This window comes from Microcaecilia unicolor, unplaced genomic scaffold (assembly GCF_901765095.1).
Source record: "Microcaecilia unicolor unplaced genomic scaffold, aMicUni1.1, whole genome shotgun sequence".
Taxonomy (NCBI): domain Eukaryota; kingdom Metazoa; phylum Chordata; class Amphibia; order Gymnophiona; family Siphonopidae; genus Microcaecilia; species Microcaecilia unicolor.
In genome coordinates this window covers 27,335-46,492 of record NW_021963482.1, presented here as the reverse complement: position 1 = coordinate 46,492, position 19,158 = coordinate 27,335, and the positions used below count along the sequence as shown (strand labels likewise).

Here is a 19,158-nt window from a genome sequence, read left to right as displayed (position 1 = left end):
TGCTTCACGCTACTGTTATTTGTTGTACTTTCTCCTCCCTTGTACGCCACATAGAGCCTGCCTTGGTGGGAATATGTGGGACATAAATGTTCACAATAAATAAATAAATAAATAAATAAATAAATTTGATCCTGACTTAAACTTCTGAGGTCTGAAGAATAATTTGATATAAATGAAATTCAATAGCTCTTGTTTAATGAAGTAAACTTCTTTGTTAATATCCTCTGCCTTTTTAAGCAGGAAAGTTTTACAGATTTTGCAAAGCAACTGAGATGTTTCTGTTTGTTATAAAATTACTTAAAAAGCAATGCTTGTTTAACTTTATCATGAGAAAATGTACATAGACCCACTAATGCACTTAGGGGCACTTTTACTAAAGGGCGGCAGGGCTACCATCACACTGGCACATGGCAAATTGGGCCAACCAACAGGCAGTATTCCCGGCCTCTGCCATGTGCCAAATCTGGTGCTAAAAAGTGCATTTTTATTTTCTAGCACTGCGGGCTTACCCTGTGGTAATCAGGCAGCCCTGCACTTTGCCCAGTTATTGCCGGGTGAGTGCGGGAGCCCTTACCACCTCTTCAATGGTTAGTGGTAAGGGCTTCACAGGGAAATGGTCACACAACAAGTGGTTCACTTACAATAGGGCCATTTACCTTTTTGAAAAAAAAGCCTTTTACCCGCTGCAGTAAAAGGGAGCCTTGACGCATAGCAATCCATGCACCGATGACTAGCACAGGATCCCTTTTACTGCAGCTCGGTAAAAGAGGTCTTGGAGGGGTAGTTATTGTGCTGCTTCAAAATATTATATTTTACCACAGAATTTATCATACAAGTCATCAAGGTTAGTAACATGCATGGTAAATTTGTTATTTGCATTGCTGAAGGCAGTAATATCACATGTTCTTGGTTGCAGCAATGCAAATAATAAGCACATAAGTGTTACCATCATGGGACAGACTGAAGTCCATCAAGCCCAGCATCCTGTTTCCAAAAGTGGCCAATCCAGGTCACAAGTACCCGGCAAGAACAGTAAAACAGGTTTTATGATGTTTATCCTAGAAATAAGCAGTGAATTTTCCCAAGTCCATCATAATAATGGGTTATCGACTTTTCTTTTAGGAAATTATCCAAACCTTTTTTTTTTAACCTTGCTAAGCTAACTGCTTTTACCACATTCTCTGGCAACTAATTCCACAGTTTAATGGGAGCCTTAAGTTGAAACCACTATCTTTCAAAGGGGCTGATACTCTACAAATGATCCTACCTGCCTCCCCAATCCTCACGAAAAATCAAAACCCTGACTGAGATTCCACTAATCAGATTACCTCAAATAGAATCATCCCAGTCATAAACCCTCTTACACTAATTATTCATCTGTATACTTCCAATGAGGACCCCCCCCCCCCATCAGATCCCTCCTGAAACAAGACTCCACACAATTTAGACCCTCTACCCCCAAATCACATTTTCTGTTCTCCTATATCCCCCATCCACACATCTACCATGAATTCCCCTGGTGTCTAGTTGGAGGAAGTGGGCAGAAGCAATCCCTAGATGCTCTTGCCATGTAGGCTGTCACCTGCAAAATAATACCTCTGACCCCTAGCAGTATTCTTGTGGTATTACCACTAAGGGCTGAACTGCAAAATAGAAGTGCTTGTACTTTTTTTTGTTTAAAAGGTAAATCAAAACAGTAAATCAAATAATAAACTAAGCTAAACTAAACCCCATAGTGTTCAGTATACCATGGAACTCATATGCCATAATTTAGCGAAAACTGCTGGATCTAACCAATGTTAAAAGTGGCCATGAAGGAGGTAATTCTACAACTTGATGCCTTGAATTAGGCATCACAATGGGGCACCATCATAGTCAATTCTATAATGGCTATTAACTGTGCCTAAGTTGTTATAGAAAACTAGCATAAAGCCACTTTAAAACACTGAGAGTTAGGCATAGTCACTTACACCAGGTCAATGGCTTTGTGAAATGGGTTTGCCTAAGTACGCAATATAGGATTCGGTAAATGGTGCTCAAAATTTGGCATTGAACAGTATTCTATAAAGGACGTTCCAGGATGGGTACTCTCTATAGCATAGTACCAAGTGTAAATCCTGGCATGCAAATTGAGTGATAGATCCACACTATTCTATAACACTGTGAGCATCTTAAGGGAATGCCCCTGACCCGCCCATGTTCCTCCCATCGTTACGCCCCCTTTGCAGATCTACATGGAAACATTTAGGCACTAGTGTATCAATGGGTGCATAAGTGTGTTTTCATGTGGATCTGCCATTTTTGCCCCATCTTGGCACATTGCATTAATTAGGATATTTTTCAGTGCCGAAAGTAGTGCCGAACGTTAGGCACCATATATAGAACTTCCCCAATAATATGCAACTGATAGTATTCTATAGACATTCTGCGTGTTGCTTGGTGCCATGCCCATTGCACTCCCCATGTGCTTCCCCATGTGTATTCTCCTTGCAGTTATGCACAATAGCTTACACTCTACTTTAGCGTGTTGTCCATTTTGACACATATCTGCCTATTAGGACAGCACTTACCATGCAAAGTATGAGCAACTATATGTGCCCATTCATAAAATTTGTCTCCATAATATCCAGTTTTTGACATGGTTTAGTAACTAGAACTCATAGAATGTGAAGAATTCTTTAAAAATCATAGAACCCAGAGGTCTTATTTACTTACTTCAAACAGTAGTGAGTCACTAATATAGAGAAAGACAGTTCTTATATGCTAGAGATGAGCTGTATGACTTATAATAGGGGTGGGCAACCACGGTCCTCGAGGTTCACAACCCAGTCAGGTTTTCATGATTTCCACAATGAATTTGCGTGAGATTGATTTGCATTCACTGCTTCTATTGGATGCAAGTAGATCTCACTCATATTTATTGTCGAAATCTTGAAAACCCAACTGGGTTGTGGCCCTAAAGACTGTAGTTGCCCACCCCTGACTTATGATGTCATCCTTGTAAAATTGCAGTGTTATCATTGGTTGGCTGAAACCAACTGGCAGAGAATCAGGTTATTAATTTCAGAAAGGGCATACTAGAATGAAAAAAGTATAATTACACTGAAATAGCTGTTGCACTTTGCTTGCCATAACACAATTTGGGAGATCTATTCTTTTTATATTTGTCATTAGAATTTAGATAAAGGGATGTGTACAGTTCGTAATCTTAAATCACTTTTGTAGGCCTTTACAAACCTACAAAGACTGCATATTTCACCAGGACCAATATGGCTATTACAGCATTACACTAATTAAAATATGGAAGAGATTCTAGTGAAAGTGATTCATCTAAAATATTAGTGAATTTTCACTTTTACAAGAGACTTCTTAATGGAGTATTTGCTCCATGAAATATACTTGGACAAAACAGATTTTAAAGAAATATTCACATGGAAGTTAATTGTATAATAGGTTACCAATGTGTAAAGGTCACTTAGGGCTTTTGTGGGGGCATTAGGGCCTTAATGCATATTAAGGAAATTAATGTTTGATAAATACTAAGAAGCCCATAGGTATAAAATGGGCTTCTTAGCATTTAGAGTGTGTTAGTTCCCGTAATGCACATTAAGGCCCTAATGCCCGCGTGAAGGCTCTAATGCTGCTTGATAAATTCTATCTTTAGGCATCTATTTGCAGCCTATTTTATACAGCCTTTGGTCTTTATTTTAGAAAATATATTCTTGCTTTGAATGTCTGAAAAATCGGCATTTAGATGTCTGTATTGCAGAGACATCCAAATTCTGATTTTATAAAGCCAGAATATGGACATCTAAATCTGCAGTATGTTCTTATGACAAAGGGATGTGATGTTGGAGTGTTTTGGGTGGGCCATAAAGGAGGCAAAATATGGAAATCCAACTCCAATTTCAAAAGGGGAAGGGATATCTATATCCAATAAGATGGATGTTATTATTTAGACCTGGTGCTTGGCACATCCAGGTTACAGAAATGTGCTCTGATTGAGCAGCTCTCCACTGGAGGGTTTAAGGCAAGTCACCTCTTTAATCCCCCAGTGGTCGCTGACCCTCTTTGTCCCCTGAATGTGAAGCTAGCAAGGGATCTCAAGCTCTATAGCAGCTTCAGGAACTATGGATGTTCAAAGTACAATTTTTAAAAAAAAATATTTAAAACCCCTCCGTATAGAGTTAAGAAGAAGACTCATGATTAGTGCAGTGGTCTGAGAGCCGAGGGACCCTGGTTTATAAATCCCACTTCAGTTGTTTGTTTTTTTTTTTTTAATTGTTGGCCCTCTGGGGTTGAAAAATACCTACAGTATCTGCATGTATTAAAAAACAGCAAGCCTGCAGGCTATTGAAGCGGTGTGCATTCAGGCACAGTAGGTATTTTTCTGTCCCTGAAGGGCTCACAATCCAAAAAGAAATCATCAGAAGATGCAGTGGGATTTGAACCCAGGTCCCCTGGCTCTTAGCCCCACTCTTCTAATAGTTAGGCTACCTCTCTGCTCTGAATGGATGTCTGTGTGGCCATTTTACAGAGATGTTCCTATGTTGCCACAAAGACATCAATGTCCCTTGTTTTTGCCATATTCATAATTTGGACGTTTCAGTTTGTTAAACTGACATCCATATGTGAAATATAGACTTGGACATCCTCATTCTGAGTTGGACGTCCTTTGGACATTTGTGCCTGCTCGGTGCAGATATAAATATTCACACATAAAATACAGTTGAACAAAACCATTTTATAAATTATGCACCTAAATTGTGACTCCACCCCTGTTCCATCCAAATTCTGCCCCTACACATGCCCCTAACTTGGGTCACTTACAGGTACACAACTTCTTTTAACCATGCATTCTTTTACACATGTAACTCGTGATAATTTTGTAAAGGCCCTTTAGATGCTTCAAAACTCTTTTACGGGCAAAAGATCCTTTATAAAAGTTGCCTTTATGTGGCAAAGTTTAGAACTAGACAATTGATGGGCAAGAGAGAGCCTATTTGTAGCCTATTATATCAACATATAGAGGTTGCCAGTACAGATCCTTCAGAAATGACACCTTTGTTCTCAAATCGGGACAGGATTGGATCCAAAAATTGTTTATTTCGTAAAAGAGATGAAAAAGTTTTGAACTGTCTGATTTGAGTCTTCCCAGACGTGGCCTGCTCAACCCATAGAAGATGTAAACAATATTTTTTGGATTTGATATCTAGAGTATTGCAGTTAGGTCTCTTTTGGCTGAACTTTCCATATAAATGCATCATCAAGTTAGAATCGGTCAGATATATATTTTATGAGTCAACTCATCTACCTGCCTTTTTACCTTCTAAATCTGATAGTTCTCCAAGGGCTTCAGTACTCCCTTCTGTGACATCTACACCCTGGTAACTGAAGTGATTCTGCTCCTTTCTGACTTGTATGCTTAGGGGGTCTTTTACTAAAGCTTAGATCAAGTTATCTGTAGTAGGCCCCCTAAAAAATAAAATGGACCCTGCTGCAGATAACTCAAGCTAAGCTTTAGTAAACGACCCCCCTTAGTTTCTTACTTTTATTTTTTCTTGATTTTATGTCTTTGACCTCTCTACTCAAATTGAGGACTGTTATGGATGATTTATGTATTGTATTTTCTTTGTTTTGGATTCTGGTGATTATTAGTATTTTCTTCTTTTCACCTTGTTTACTCTACCAAGTTTAATTTTATTGGTGTGAAATGGAAATTGAATAAAAATAAGATAATAATAAAAAAATAAATGAGATCTCAAATGAAGCTGTGGGTATTTATGACTCCTCAGAAGCAGGTGTAAATGTTCACAAATAAAGAAGCCTTTTTATCATGCCATGGTAGGGCTTGGTGCCATTTCCGGAGCTAGAAATATTTCTTTCCTAGCACCTTGAGATTATCTGGTGATAATTAGGCAGCCCCATGCAGTGCCCAGTTACCACCGGGTTACTGCGAGAGCCCTTACCGCCTCCTCCGGGAGTTAATGGCCACATAACAATATGCTGACTTACTGCACAGCCACTTATTTCCCCTTTACCTGCTGTGGTAAAAGGGGGCTTCGGCACATGAAAAACCTGCATGCGAATGCCACTGTTGGTCCCCTTTTACTGCAGCTTGGTAAAAGGACCCCAAAGTAAAGTTAACTTGTAAATTGGAATCCACCCATGCTCCACCCAAAGCCCTTCCCTGAACAAGCGTGTACCCAGGTCCCATAAAAAAATGCATGTTCTGGTCATTGTAACTAATGTTATGTGGGTTGTGTGTGTCGGGGAGGGGAGGGGAGGGGGTATTTTATAAACTACATTTTAGATGGATCATGGATTTTATATACTGCTTCTCTGTGGTACAACCAATCAGTTTACATATTATATACAGGTACTTTCTCTGTCCCCAGTGGAATCAAATTCTAACCCCACTGTTTACTAAGTCGTGCTAGTGGCTTCTGTACGCTAATGCCAACACAGCCCATTCACTTTGAAAATACACTTCCACGCGCTGTAGCATTAATTTTTTGCAAGTCCTGTATGCTAATGGAAAATTAGCGTGGGAGCTGCAATTAAAAAGAATTTTCATGCTGCGTTAAATCTGAGATTATCACACAAGAAAGTCCCATGTTAAGACACGCCAAGCCCAGATTCCAACACTCTAGTAAATGGGCCCCTAAATATGGTATTAATCTCATTTTTTTGCTTGGATTTTTTCAGTAGCTTTATTACATTAGGCCATATATTATATAGTTCCTTACAATGGTCAGATTTTGTGAGGTAAATTACATTCTTGAGCATACTGTGTTATTTTAAATACAATGCTTTCTGTTTCTTTGCCAGGTGGCATCGGGTAGCTATCAGTGTGGAAAAGAAAACTGTTACTATGATCGTAGACTGCAAAAAGAGAACCATAAAACCACTTGACAGACATGACAAAGGAATTATTGACACAAATGGCATCTCAGTCTTTGGAACCCGAATTCTTGATGAGGAAGTTTTTGAGGTAACAATTCATTATGTCCATGTAAAAATGCTCAGTGCTATCATTATACAACAGGTCTGATCTTTGGTTTTAGTTAGGTGTTTGCCCATAGGTTATGATAAAGCAAAAGTGGATTGTACTTGAATAGCTTTTGGATAGGTTATTTATAGTGAAGGAAAGCAAAAGATGTAGGGGGTTATTTTAGACCCAACACTAATAAAATCTCAATGGGTGAAAACATTCATGACTTCATTAAGGGGGTCTTTTACAAAGCCACGGTAAAAAGAGGCCTCCAGTAGTGTGAGTGTGTCTTTTGGGTGTTTGCTTGGCCACATTTACCGTAGTTGTGAAAAAGGCCAATTTTTAGTAGGTCGGGACATGGGCATATGCAAAAATTAAAGCTAGAGCACCTATTTACAGCCTGAGCCCTTACCGCCAGCCAGGGGCTTAGCCAGACACTCAATTTTGGGTGGGCCTGGGCTCCCTCTCTTACCTGCATGCCATATGGTCTTTCAAACATCCCCCTCCCCCGCATACCTTTTAAATAGCAGATTTTCACCGGAGCGACCAGAAATTAATACACATCGCTCATGTTGGCCCCATAGCCTTCCATCTGATGCAACTTCCTGTTTCTGCATAGGTGGGAATACATCAGAGGGAAGGCTGTGGGGCCGGTGTGAATAGCATGTATCAGTCGCTGCTCAATGCAGGCAAAGATCTGCTATTTACAAGGTATGCAGGAGGAACAGTTGTTGGGAGTTTTCAGCTGGTGTGGCTTGGGGATCCCTGCCTGCCAAATCATAGGTGTGCTGCTACTGGGTGGGCCTGAGCCCAAAGAGGGTGGGCCTGGGCCCACCTGAGCCCACACTTGGCTACGCAACTGCCGCCAGCCATTGACTTAAGGTAATCATGCAGTCTGCACCAATGTGGCTGCGATGCCGATTACCGCCATAAATGCCCCCTGCAGTAGAAAATAGAAAAATATTTTCAACCATGAGATTCGGCATATGCCAAACTTGGAATTACCACCGGGTGCACCTGTTACCCCAGCGGTAGTACCAATTTGGCGCACACTACCTACGCATTAGCCCTCCTGCAGCTTTGTAAAAGGGCCCCTAAATCTCATCGGAGACTTTTTTTCATATATATATATATTTTGTTTGTTACATTTGTACCGCGCTTTCCCACTCATGGCAGGCTCAATGCGGCAGGCAATGGAGGGTTAAGTGACTTGCCCAGAGTCACAAGGAGCTGCCTGTGCCAGGAATCGAGCTCAGTTCCCCAGGACCAAAGTCCACCACCCTAACCACTAGGCCAGTCCTCCACTCAGTCTATAATTCACCTGCCTCCTCATCAGTTTAATTACTATAACTTAAAATATTATCAAACCTATTTGCCATGAAACATATTACATAAAGTGTCTATATGAAAAAGATCAAAATCCCAACTTATTCTTTCTTATTACTTTCAACTGGACCCACCACTCACATGGACCATGTTACGCCTTGGTTGCGTCAGGGAGCGGCCCTAATAATACTGTGCTGTCTTTGCCTTCATTGTTAACTTAGGATTTTGACCTTTTTCATGTGGACACTTTACGTAATGTTTCATGGTTAAAGGATATAAAATAGGTTTGATAATATTTCAAGATAGTAACTAAACCAATGAGGAAATAGGTGAGTTATAGACTGAGTAGACTATATGAAAAAAAGTCACCATTAAGGTTTAATGAAGTAATGAACATTTTCAGCTCTTGAGATTTTATTAGTGCTGGGTGTTATATTGTTATGTTGTACGATCACCACGACTTAATAACTTTTGATAGACATTTGAAAAGATTTATCGGGGGTTATTTTAGAAGCATCTCCACCTGTAAGCAGCAGTGTTTATATGTGTGGATTGCATATACATTTAAATGATGATTTCAAGAAGTTGCTATTTTTATATGAAGAGCCATAAAATGCTAAGAGTTCTTTTTACGAAGCTGTGACAAAAGGGGGCCTGTGCTGGTGTCAACCTGTGTTTTTGAAATGCTCCAAGGCCCCCTTTTACTGCAGTGGGTAAAAGGCAGGTCTTTCTTTCTTTCTTTTTTTAAGAAATGGCTGTGTGGCAAGTGAAGCACTTGCCGCACACCCATTTTGGGGGGAATACTTACCGCCGCCCATTGAGGTGGCGGCAAGGGATCCCATGTTAACCTGGTGGTAACCATGCAGTGCATAGCACTGCCCGATTACCACCGGGTACATACCGTCATTACAAAAATAAAAATATTTTTATAGTGCCGGAAATGGTGCATGCTGGGGGTGGGAAGTGGTACTGGGCTGCTGCGGTAGCCCAGAGGAACTTCTGTTTTCGTGAGTGGTAAGCCCACATTGGACTTACTGCTGCTTTGTAAAAGACCCCCTGAGTTTTTAAAGGGTTATGATGGGGGATGGTTTGGGCATGACTTGAGTAGGACAAAAATTTACATCTGCATTCCTCATTTAGCACATTTATGATAACAAATTTCCCCCTAGGGTTTTTAATCTGCACAAAGGTAGACACAGCTTAAAAAAATAATCATTTCATATAGTTTCCCATGTCATCTACGAGACTTTTTGTTTTGTTCAGGATTTTTTCCCCTATTTTTCATTATGAGCACGCACGTTTTCCTAAAACTAAACACAATGAAAACATTTGGCTTGTATATTCTAATGTTATCCTGATATGTTGTATCAAATCTGGGTTTCATAGATGAACTGATTGATAGTATGATTTAATCTATTTGAATATTCAAAAATAGATTATTCCAAATTTTAGATGATGCACACAGTTATTAAAGGTTCACATTAAAGTATAAACATTGGGGTACACTCCAGAGTTAACCCATGTCTTTTAATTTTAGTATTATATACACCACATGGCCATTTCTTATTCTGTAATATTGGATGGAAAGGTGTACAGTGATGCTATTCAGAATGTGTCTTTAGGTTTATTTGAAGACATAATGGAAACTCGAGTGAGGTCGGCTACCCAGAAATAGTGACAGTTTCAGCATACCACAATCACCCAGCTTCTGTTGTAAAAGGACAAGCTACATGACTTGCATCCACAACACAACAGAATAATTTATCCCTCACAATCAGTAATACTTTTCAATTATTTTATGTACCTCTCTCATTCAGATTAGAAGAAACCTGTTGTCCTTGTCCTTTAGGAACCTATAGTTAAAAATACCAATGTGTTGGGTAATGAGCTAAAATGCAAAATGTAAATACACAGCAGTTGAATATTCAAAAAACACTTAAACATTCGATGCTGAACTGAATATATAAGTACTTTAAAAGAAAAACAACCAGCATTATACTTATTATAAAAGGGTCATGCCAGTGGTGTTCTGCAGGTAATCCATATTATACTCATAGATTATCCCTTTAATTCTATATAGTGTACCACAAATTAGGTACTAATTAGATGCCTAACTTTGGGGTCCTTTTACTAAGGTTCGCTAATTGTTTAGTGTGTGCTAATGATTAACGTGTGCTAAATGATAAGGTGCCCATTATATTCCTATGGGCATGTTATTTAGCACGCGCTAAATCTGTTAGCGCACCAGTAGAAGGACCCCTTTAGGTGTTCCAATGGAAGTTAGGCATCCAAATTGGGGTAAACAGCAGGCACCTAACTGCACTTAGGCACTATTCTATAAGCGAGTGGCTAAGCGCTTTACTGTGTAACTGTAAAGAGGGAGTGCATGTGGGTGGGGCATGAATGGCTTATATACTTAGGCACCAAACTAATGGAATACTGTATGTTGCAAGCCTGGGTACCAACATTTAGGCATGGATATTTATGCCTAAATGGCAACTAAATGTTGGAGCCCAAATACCAAGAAATGTAAAAGAAGGTCAGTCTCTTGGGAGGTGGGCCAGCTGTAGAAAGGAAGGGAGCAACCTAGAAGGGGTTCAAGCTTTCTAGGAGCTGAGCTGGTGGTCCTGAGATATGGAGATACAGGGATAGGAAGGAATTCCTTGAGCTGGAAGTAAACAGTGAAACTGGGGAAAAGGGAAAGGGAAAGTTCCTTGGTGAAACGGCGTTGCCTTAAGTGGGGAGACAAAGAAGGCAAGTCCCGGTAAACGTCTTTTTCTTGCTAAATCAGATCCAGAAGACAACCTGAGAGGGAAAGGTTTTAGCAAGGGTTTGGTTTGTTAGTACAGAAGAGTAAGTGCCTTATGAAATGTAAAGAAGGAAGAATTTCTGTTACCTTATGGTAAAGGATTTACTTGTTGACTGAAATGAACCAGGGAAAAGAAAATTGGGAGAGGGGAGGGGAGGGGAGGGGAGGGGGAATGTTAAGGCAAAGTTTAGTGAATTCACACTGGGGCCTTCTTTGGAATTCTGCAGTTAATTAGCTAATGAGTGTGAGAGTTCTGTTGATTCACTATTACCCATGAGAGGATTGGTGAATGCAGAAGGTAGTTACTCCCAAGTATGTTGCAATTTAATGGTAAAAGGAGGAAGGGATAAATAATTCCTCCTTAATTTTGTGAGTCTCTTTAGAAGAGACTGCAGGTGCACCCAGGGCTGAAAACCTGGCATGAGATTTTGAAGCTGTCTGGAATATTGCAAGTTATAATTGTCCAATACCTTTTGAAGCGGGTGTTAACTGTAATATGTGTAAGTTGTTATAATGATATATTTCTTAACTTGTTGTACTGAAGAATAATGATTTTTAATTCTTTACAATGTCTGGAGCCTGTGACGTTTAACAGTAACCCCAGGGAAGTGATCTTTATTTTCTTGTTGTTTTGCATGGAAAGAAGCTGGAAAATTGTGGTGTTTGAAAACCTAATGCTGTTGTACAGGGCCAGTGTTAGGGTTTCTGGTGCCCCCTACTCGTCCAGCATATCCTCTTTTTTTCTCCTCCAAACCCCTCCCACTCCTCCCCCTCCCCCCATCTAGCAGCTTCTATTTCCTCTCCCCTCCCCTCCTAGGGGTAGCAGAATGCTTTTTTTGTGTGCAGCGATCCAAGCTCTGCCCTTAGGTTCACCTTCAGTTACCAAGTTCCCACACCAATTTACATTTAGTCAATCCTATATAATAATTCTCACCTCCAACGTTCTAATCTTGCTGCCTTAGACCGTGGCTCCTTTGGAGTTGGTCTGCTAGGCTCCGTAGATCGCTGATGTCACTGGACCCATTATGACATGCAACCAATGGATGCATAGGAAAACGTCGGTGGGGAGGAGGAACATAAAAAGAGAAATGTAAAGAAAAACAGCCAGCCAGCCAGCCGCGGATACTATTATAACAACAACTGTGCTCCTGCTGCTTTCTGATAGGGGGGGAGGGGGGTCCAGAGACCAGAGAGGTGGGGTGGAAGGGGGTCCTCAGACCATAAAGGGGGGGAAGGGGGAAGGGGGCCCTGAGAGAGGGGGGTGGGGGCACTCACTCAATCACTCACTCACTGTCTGTCTCTCACATACACTCTCTCTGACACACTCTCTGTCTATCACACTCTCTCTGTCACACACACGCAGTCTCTATCTCTCTGTCTCACACACACGCTCACACACACAGACACTCTGTCTCTCACACACTCTCTCTCTCTCTCACTCACACAAACACACATACACTCCATCTCTCTCTCATTCTTTCTCTGACACACACACTCCATCTCTCACACACACTCTCTCTCAAACATACACTCCGAGGAAAACCTTGCTAGCGCCCGTTTCATTTGTGCAAGAAACGGGCCTTTTTTACTAGTTTTTCTATAACAGGGTGATTAAAGTTAGGCACCATTTGTGCATGTATGTTATGGAGTGCTAGCACTTACACACATGTAGTAGGAGTTTCTATATATGGCACCTAAAAAATGGGCACTGAAATCAGTGCCAACTAAGCGCATTCTTTAATTGGTGCCTATATTTAGACACCAGTTATAGAATAAGCTTAGTTGATATCTCAGCGCCTAAAACTATTCACATCCTTTTACACTAGCGAAAATGTGGGTAAATCCCAGTGTATAGATTTATGCGCACTGGGTCATATTGTATAACACAAACAAAAAAAGCAACACTGGGCCTTCAAGACTGAGACAACAGGAGTATTTTAAAATTTGCTTTTGCAAAAGAAAAGGCTAACACAGGAGTTTTTTCCTACATCGCGGCTGTCCTTTGCGACAGGCTAGCTTGGTTTTAGAGATTTTCTACGTCCAATCTCGGAGGCATTGGATATATACACATTTTATACAATTTACGTCCAAACCTTGTCCCCTGAGGCAGGCATTGTTTAACGCCGAAACACGGCCCGTGTCGGGTCATTTTATTAATAAATACGCCTGTTGTCTCAGTCTTGAAGGCCCAGTGTTGCTTTTTTTGTTTGTGTACTTTTTATGTATGCTGGTTACCCTCTCTGTTTGGCTTGTTATATTCTATAACTTTATTCTGAAATGAAGACACAGCATAAACAAATAAGTGGCATATGATGACATAGCATAAACAAATAAGTGGCATATGATGACATAGCATAAACAAATAAGTGTTTATGCTGTGTCTTCATGAATGATCTTTCGAGTATCAATTTGATGTACATTTTGTAGAGTTTATTTTATTACATTTATTTTTATATATGTGTTTTTAGACTCCTCAGGAAGGCCTTTGTGGGCCGAAACATGACTCGTGTCGAGTCTTGGATGGTTAATAAAGGGGATAATTGTGACATCGTCTGCTGCCCTTTCTTATTGTCACCCTTGTTGTGACTGTTTTGTCTGTTTGACCACAAGGGTTATTCTTCTTCTGTTGCTCTGCCACATCAGTGAGATCAACACAAACTCCTCCACTACCAGACACTGAGAAGTAACACAAAACCTTGCAAATAGACACTCAAACTGCACTAATCCTATCTATGAAAGTCTGCAGTACAAATATTCTAGAACACCTGAACACAGAATTTACACGTTAAAAGAATCCTTCTCTGTGATTACAAAAGGAAAACACACACCATCACTTACTACAAAAAAGAAAAAAAGAGAGAGACTAAAGATTAGAAAGAAATACCTAGACGAAAAATAAAACAGAAAACCCAAGAAACCAGATTATGAGCAGTGGAAAACTGAGAAAAAAGAAATGGAAGTGCATTTCTTCCTGAACAAAATAAAGTACAAGAAATCCACATTTTTCAAAGCTGACATCTCATTTCCCTAATGAAAATCAAATTTTTCTACCTTTGTTGTCTAACCATTTTGTTTTGGTCTCTCCTTACCACATCCTCTTTGTTGAATTTCTCCTGAGTCCTTTTCCAGGATTTAATTTCCATTTTCTGCTTTTCACTTTTCATCTTGTTTTCTGATCTTAATCCTTTCTCACCTCCTTCAAAGATCTGCCCCCTTCCTTTGTCCCTCACCCCTTTGCAGCTCCCCATCTCTTTTGCCTCTTTACTTATCATTCTTTCCCTGCCTCTTCTCCTATACTTCCTTCTCCGTTCACCTACCTCCTTCTTCAATGTTTATTTACTCTTTTTCCTCCACTTTAACCCCGCTAGCCATCCCTCTGCTTCTCCATCTTCACCTTTCTCTGCCTTCAATCTCCCAGCCCCTGCATCAGCCCCCACCCCATCCCCAACCCCAACCCCAACCCCAGTCTGATATCTCTCTGCCCCAGCTCTAGCATCAGTCCCATCTTGCATCTGTCCCTAGCATGACCACTTCTGTCACCCCTACCATCTGTCACGATCGAAATATCCACACTGAATATTCAGATTTAACTCAGTCATGTTAAAATGAAAAATGCTGACCACCATAGCTATGTATTGGCCTGGACATATTCAGATTCTGTATTTGTTATCTTATGATTTGCCTATGAAGATGATCAAGAACATAACAAATTAGGACTGAAAATAAGAAGCAGTAATGTTAGGAATTACAATCAATCATCTGTACCTTTAGAGAATTGACTTATTATAGATATGAAAAATAGAAGAGTGGCTTCCAAATATTGATTGTAGTGGACAGTTATAGAAGTAATAGAGCAATATTTAATTTTACATAAAATTACCAGTGAGCTGAAGCAGTGTACTACTATATATTGTTGACAGATTGAGGTACTAAAGCACATAAAATTAGCTACTTAGTTGTACTGCCACATTAACCCAGTAAAATATATTGGTAAATTGCCAAAATGATACAGAATCATCAAATCCTTAAATACATTACTGAAAGATGAGTTAATCTTCCTAATTAGAAAAGACTTTAATGTGACAGATATCCATTTCATGAGTTAAAGGATTGTTTTGCGCTAGCCAATTTCTATAAGTGACTGATTGAAAATCTTCTCTGAGGTCAAACAATTCTACCAAACAATCCAAAACTTCAGCATGTTAAATCCTAAGTTGAAATGTACTTTATTTTTCAGAATTCTGGGTTTGATCCTTTTATTACTATGGGGCACATCAAGGGACCTCTAGAATTCTGTGATGTTTCACAGGAGCATGAAGCAATGTAGGGAAGGGATACTTAGGGGTCCTTTTACTAAGGTGCATTGAAAAATGTCTTCGGGTAGTGTAGGTGCGGGTTTTGGGTGCACGCCAATCCATTTTTTAGTGCGCCTGTAAAAAAAGGCCTTTTTTGCTGAAAATGGATGTATGGCAAAATCAAAATTGCCGCGCGTCCATTTTGGGTCTGAGACCTTACCACCAGCCATTGACCTAGTGGTAAAGAATCTGGGCGGTAATCACCTATGCACATCAAATGTCACTTGGCACGTGTCCATTATGCGCACCCAAAAATAAAAAATATTTTCAGATGCACATATAGGACACATTCCAAAAATGAAATTACCACAAGAGCCATGTTGTAGTCGGGTGGTAAATCCATTTCGGTGCATGTTGGGCATGCATAGATGCTTACGCGGCTCAGTAAAAGGGCCCCTTAGTTAGTTGTGAACCCATGATCCCACGTAAAAAAAAATTGTCTTTCACTGTCAAGATATTTAACACCTCTAAGACAAAGGAATTGTGTGTGTGAGGAGGGGGGGGGGGGGAAGGGGGGCATGGGGGAGGCATACTTTGGAAGGAACACTTTGGAATAATATTTTGAAACCCTAATAAATTTTGTTTAAATTTAAAGCAAACAATGCCTTATTACAGCATAACAAGAGCTTTTAACTTGTATAATTCTCATGTAAATAGTAGGTATGGGCAACAGGAAATTTCTAATTTCATGTCATTTCCTGTGTTGATCACGTGCATTTTCATTTTATTTGTTTTCATTTGGATATTTTGTCAATTTGTCAGTTGGCAATAATGGTGTGCAGTCTTTGGAAATAGTGCATATGATGTGGAAAGAACGCATGCTATTTCAGAAAAAGGGTGCACAATTTTCCCAAGAGGATGATTGTTCAATAGTTTGTGCGTACGTGGTGGTTCCACTATTGAGAAGATTGCGCTGTATTTACATGTAGTACATCCTATTTCCAAAGACTACAAAGTAACATAGTAAGTGATGGCAGATAAATACCTGAATGGTCCATCCAGTCTGCTCAACAGTCATATTCATTATCAATTCAAGATTAAATCAACAATGAACATGATATTATATACTTGATCATGGTCTTTCTTTGGTGTTTCTGGGACATGGACCGTAGAAGTCCACCTGGTTCTGTTCTTATGTTCCATCTACTGGAGTTGCCTTCAAAGCCTACTCCAGCCTATCCAAATCCATCTTGTCATTTGGGGAACACAAACCATGAAAGTCTGCCATTGTCATCATGTTCCAAATTACTGGAGTTTCCATAAAAGCTGTCTCCAGCCCATCCTACAACCAGATTGCTATATGCGGGACTCATACTGTACAAGCCAGCCCAGCACTGGTCTTAGTTGATTCAGCCAGAGTTGCCACCTAAGCACCATGTGACATGCAAGCACATATGCAACCCTTTAAGTTTGTTTTTTATGCCATTCATTTTCTAATTAGAGATCCTCTGTGTTCATCCCATGCCTTTTTGAATTCCGCCACAGTTTTTTTTTTCTCCACCACCTCCCTCTGGAGGGCATTCCAGGCATCAACCACCGTCTCCATGAAAAAGAATTTTCTGACATTACTCCTGAGTCTACCACCCTGTAACCTCAATTCATATCCTCTAGTTTTACCATTTTCCCTTCTCTGAAAAATATCTACTTCTATGTTAATACCTTGCAAGTATTTAAACGTCTTTATCATATCTTCCCTGTCCCTCCTCTCCTCTAGAGCATACATATTCAGGTCTTCCAGTCTCTTCTTATATGTCTTTTGGTACAAGCCCCGTATCATTTGTGTTGCCTTCTTCTGGACCACTTCAAGTCTTCTTACATCTTTAGCAAGATACGGCCTCCAAAACTGAACACAATACTCCAGGTGAGGCCTCACCAGTGACTTCTATAGGGGCATCAACACCTCCTTTTTTCTGCTAGTTATACCTCTCCCTATCACCTTGTCACACTGTTTCATCATCTTCAGATTCTCATATACTATTACACCAAGGTCCCTCTCCCTGTCTGTGTATGTCAGCCTGTCACCACCTAACACATACATCTCCCTAAGTGCTTCACTTTATAATTCTTTGCATTGAATTTTAATTGCCCAACATTAGACCATTCTTCTAACTTTTGCAGATCCTTTTTCATGTTTTCCACTCCCTCTGGGGTGTCTACTCTATTATGAATCTTGGTATGTTCCGCTTTGAGGCCACTTTCAGTGGTATAAAGCGGAGTATAAATGTTCTGCATAAATAAAAAGGCAAACCTTACTTTTCAACCTTTCGGCAATGTCGCTCATAAACATATTGAACAGAATCGACCCCAGCATAGATCTTTGAGGCACTCCACTACTCACCTTTCCTTCCTCCATCCTCTGGTATCTGTCTGTCAACCAGTTCCTAATCCACTTTGGGATCTAACTTCACCTGTCAAGTTTATTCAAGAACCTCCTATGAGGAACCATGTCAAAGGCTATGCTGAAATCTAAGTAGATTACATCTAGAGCACATCCTTGATCCAGTTTTCTGGTCACCCAGTCAAAGAATTCAATCAAATTCATTTGGCACGATTTACCTTTGGTAAAACCATGCTGTCTCGGACCTTGTAACCTATTGGATTCCAGGAAATTCATTATCCTTTTCATTAGCATCGCTTCCATTGCTTTTCCAATAACCAAAGTGAGGCTTATTGGCCTGTAGTTTCCAGCTTCTTCTCTGTCACCACTTTTGTGAAGAGGGACCATATCCGCTCTACTCTAATCCCATGGAACCACCCCCATCTCTAAGGATTTATTAAACAAATTTTTAACAGGACCCGCCAGAACCTCTCTGAGCTCCCTCAATATCCTGGGATGGCTCCTGTCCGGTCCCATAGTTTTGTCCATCTTCAACTTTTCACGTTGTTCATAAACACTTTCTTCTGTGAACGGTGCTAAATCAGCTCCATTCTCATAAGTACCTTTGCCAGTCAATCATGGTTCTTCTCCAGGATTTTCTTCCATGAACATAGAGCAGAAGTATTTGTTCAGCACATTTGCTTTTTCCTCATCATTATCACACAGCGGTTCACAGCATCTTTCAGTCTCACAATTCCATTTTTAGTCTTCCTCCTTTCACTATTATAACTGAAAAAATTCTTGTTGCCTCCTCCTTACATTTCTAGCCATCAGTGTGCCCTTAGCACAACGTAGTTAGTAATCAGGGCCCTTGGTCATCTTCCTAGCCTTACTAAAGCAGACCAAGGAGGTATGCAAACTTTTTGTTGTTCTAACGTTATCCAGATAGTTATCTGGTTAGTGAATTGAATATTCCAGGTAATTAAAAAATAAAATAAAATCTAAGTTGGACCCTTCGTACTTCCTTATTCTAGATGCCTCATTATAAAACTACCCTCAGAATGAGAAAAAAAGTCTTACCAAACCAGGCCCACTGCCCAAGCTCATTAAAATGTATCTACTATTGATATTTTCTGGTCACATGTGGTTGCTACTTCTCAGCCACGATCAGTAACTTAGAAGCCCTTTTACTAAACCATGTTAAGTGCTAACACATGCTAAATGTGGGAAAAAGATTTACCACAAGAAGCTTTAATACATTTTGTAGTAATTGGCTTGTTAAGGGACCTTTTACTAAGGTACATAGGCACCTACACATGTCCAACGCACATCAAATTGGAACTACCACCCGGCGTGG

At 40.1% G+C, this 19,158-nt stretch overlaps 1 protein-coding gene across 1 annotated transcript in view; it reads left to right on the top strand.

Moving 5' to 3' along the window:
• Positions 1-19,158, top strand: part of LOC115459346 (collagen alpha-1(XI) chain-like) — a gene marked incomplete at both ends in the record, with an annotated part of 83,874 nt that overhangs the window by 38,509 nt on the left and 26,207 nt on the right. The window contains one exon of the mRNA XM_030189186.1: positions 6,832-6,994. Coding sequence (XP_030045046.1) covers positions 6,832-6,994 — 163 coding nt within the window. The remainder of the gene's footprint in view (positions 1-6,831; positions 6,995-19,158) is intronic.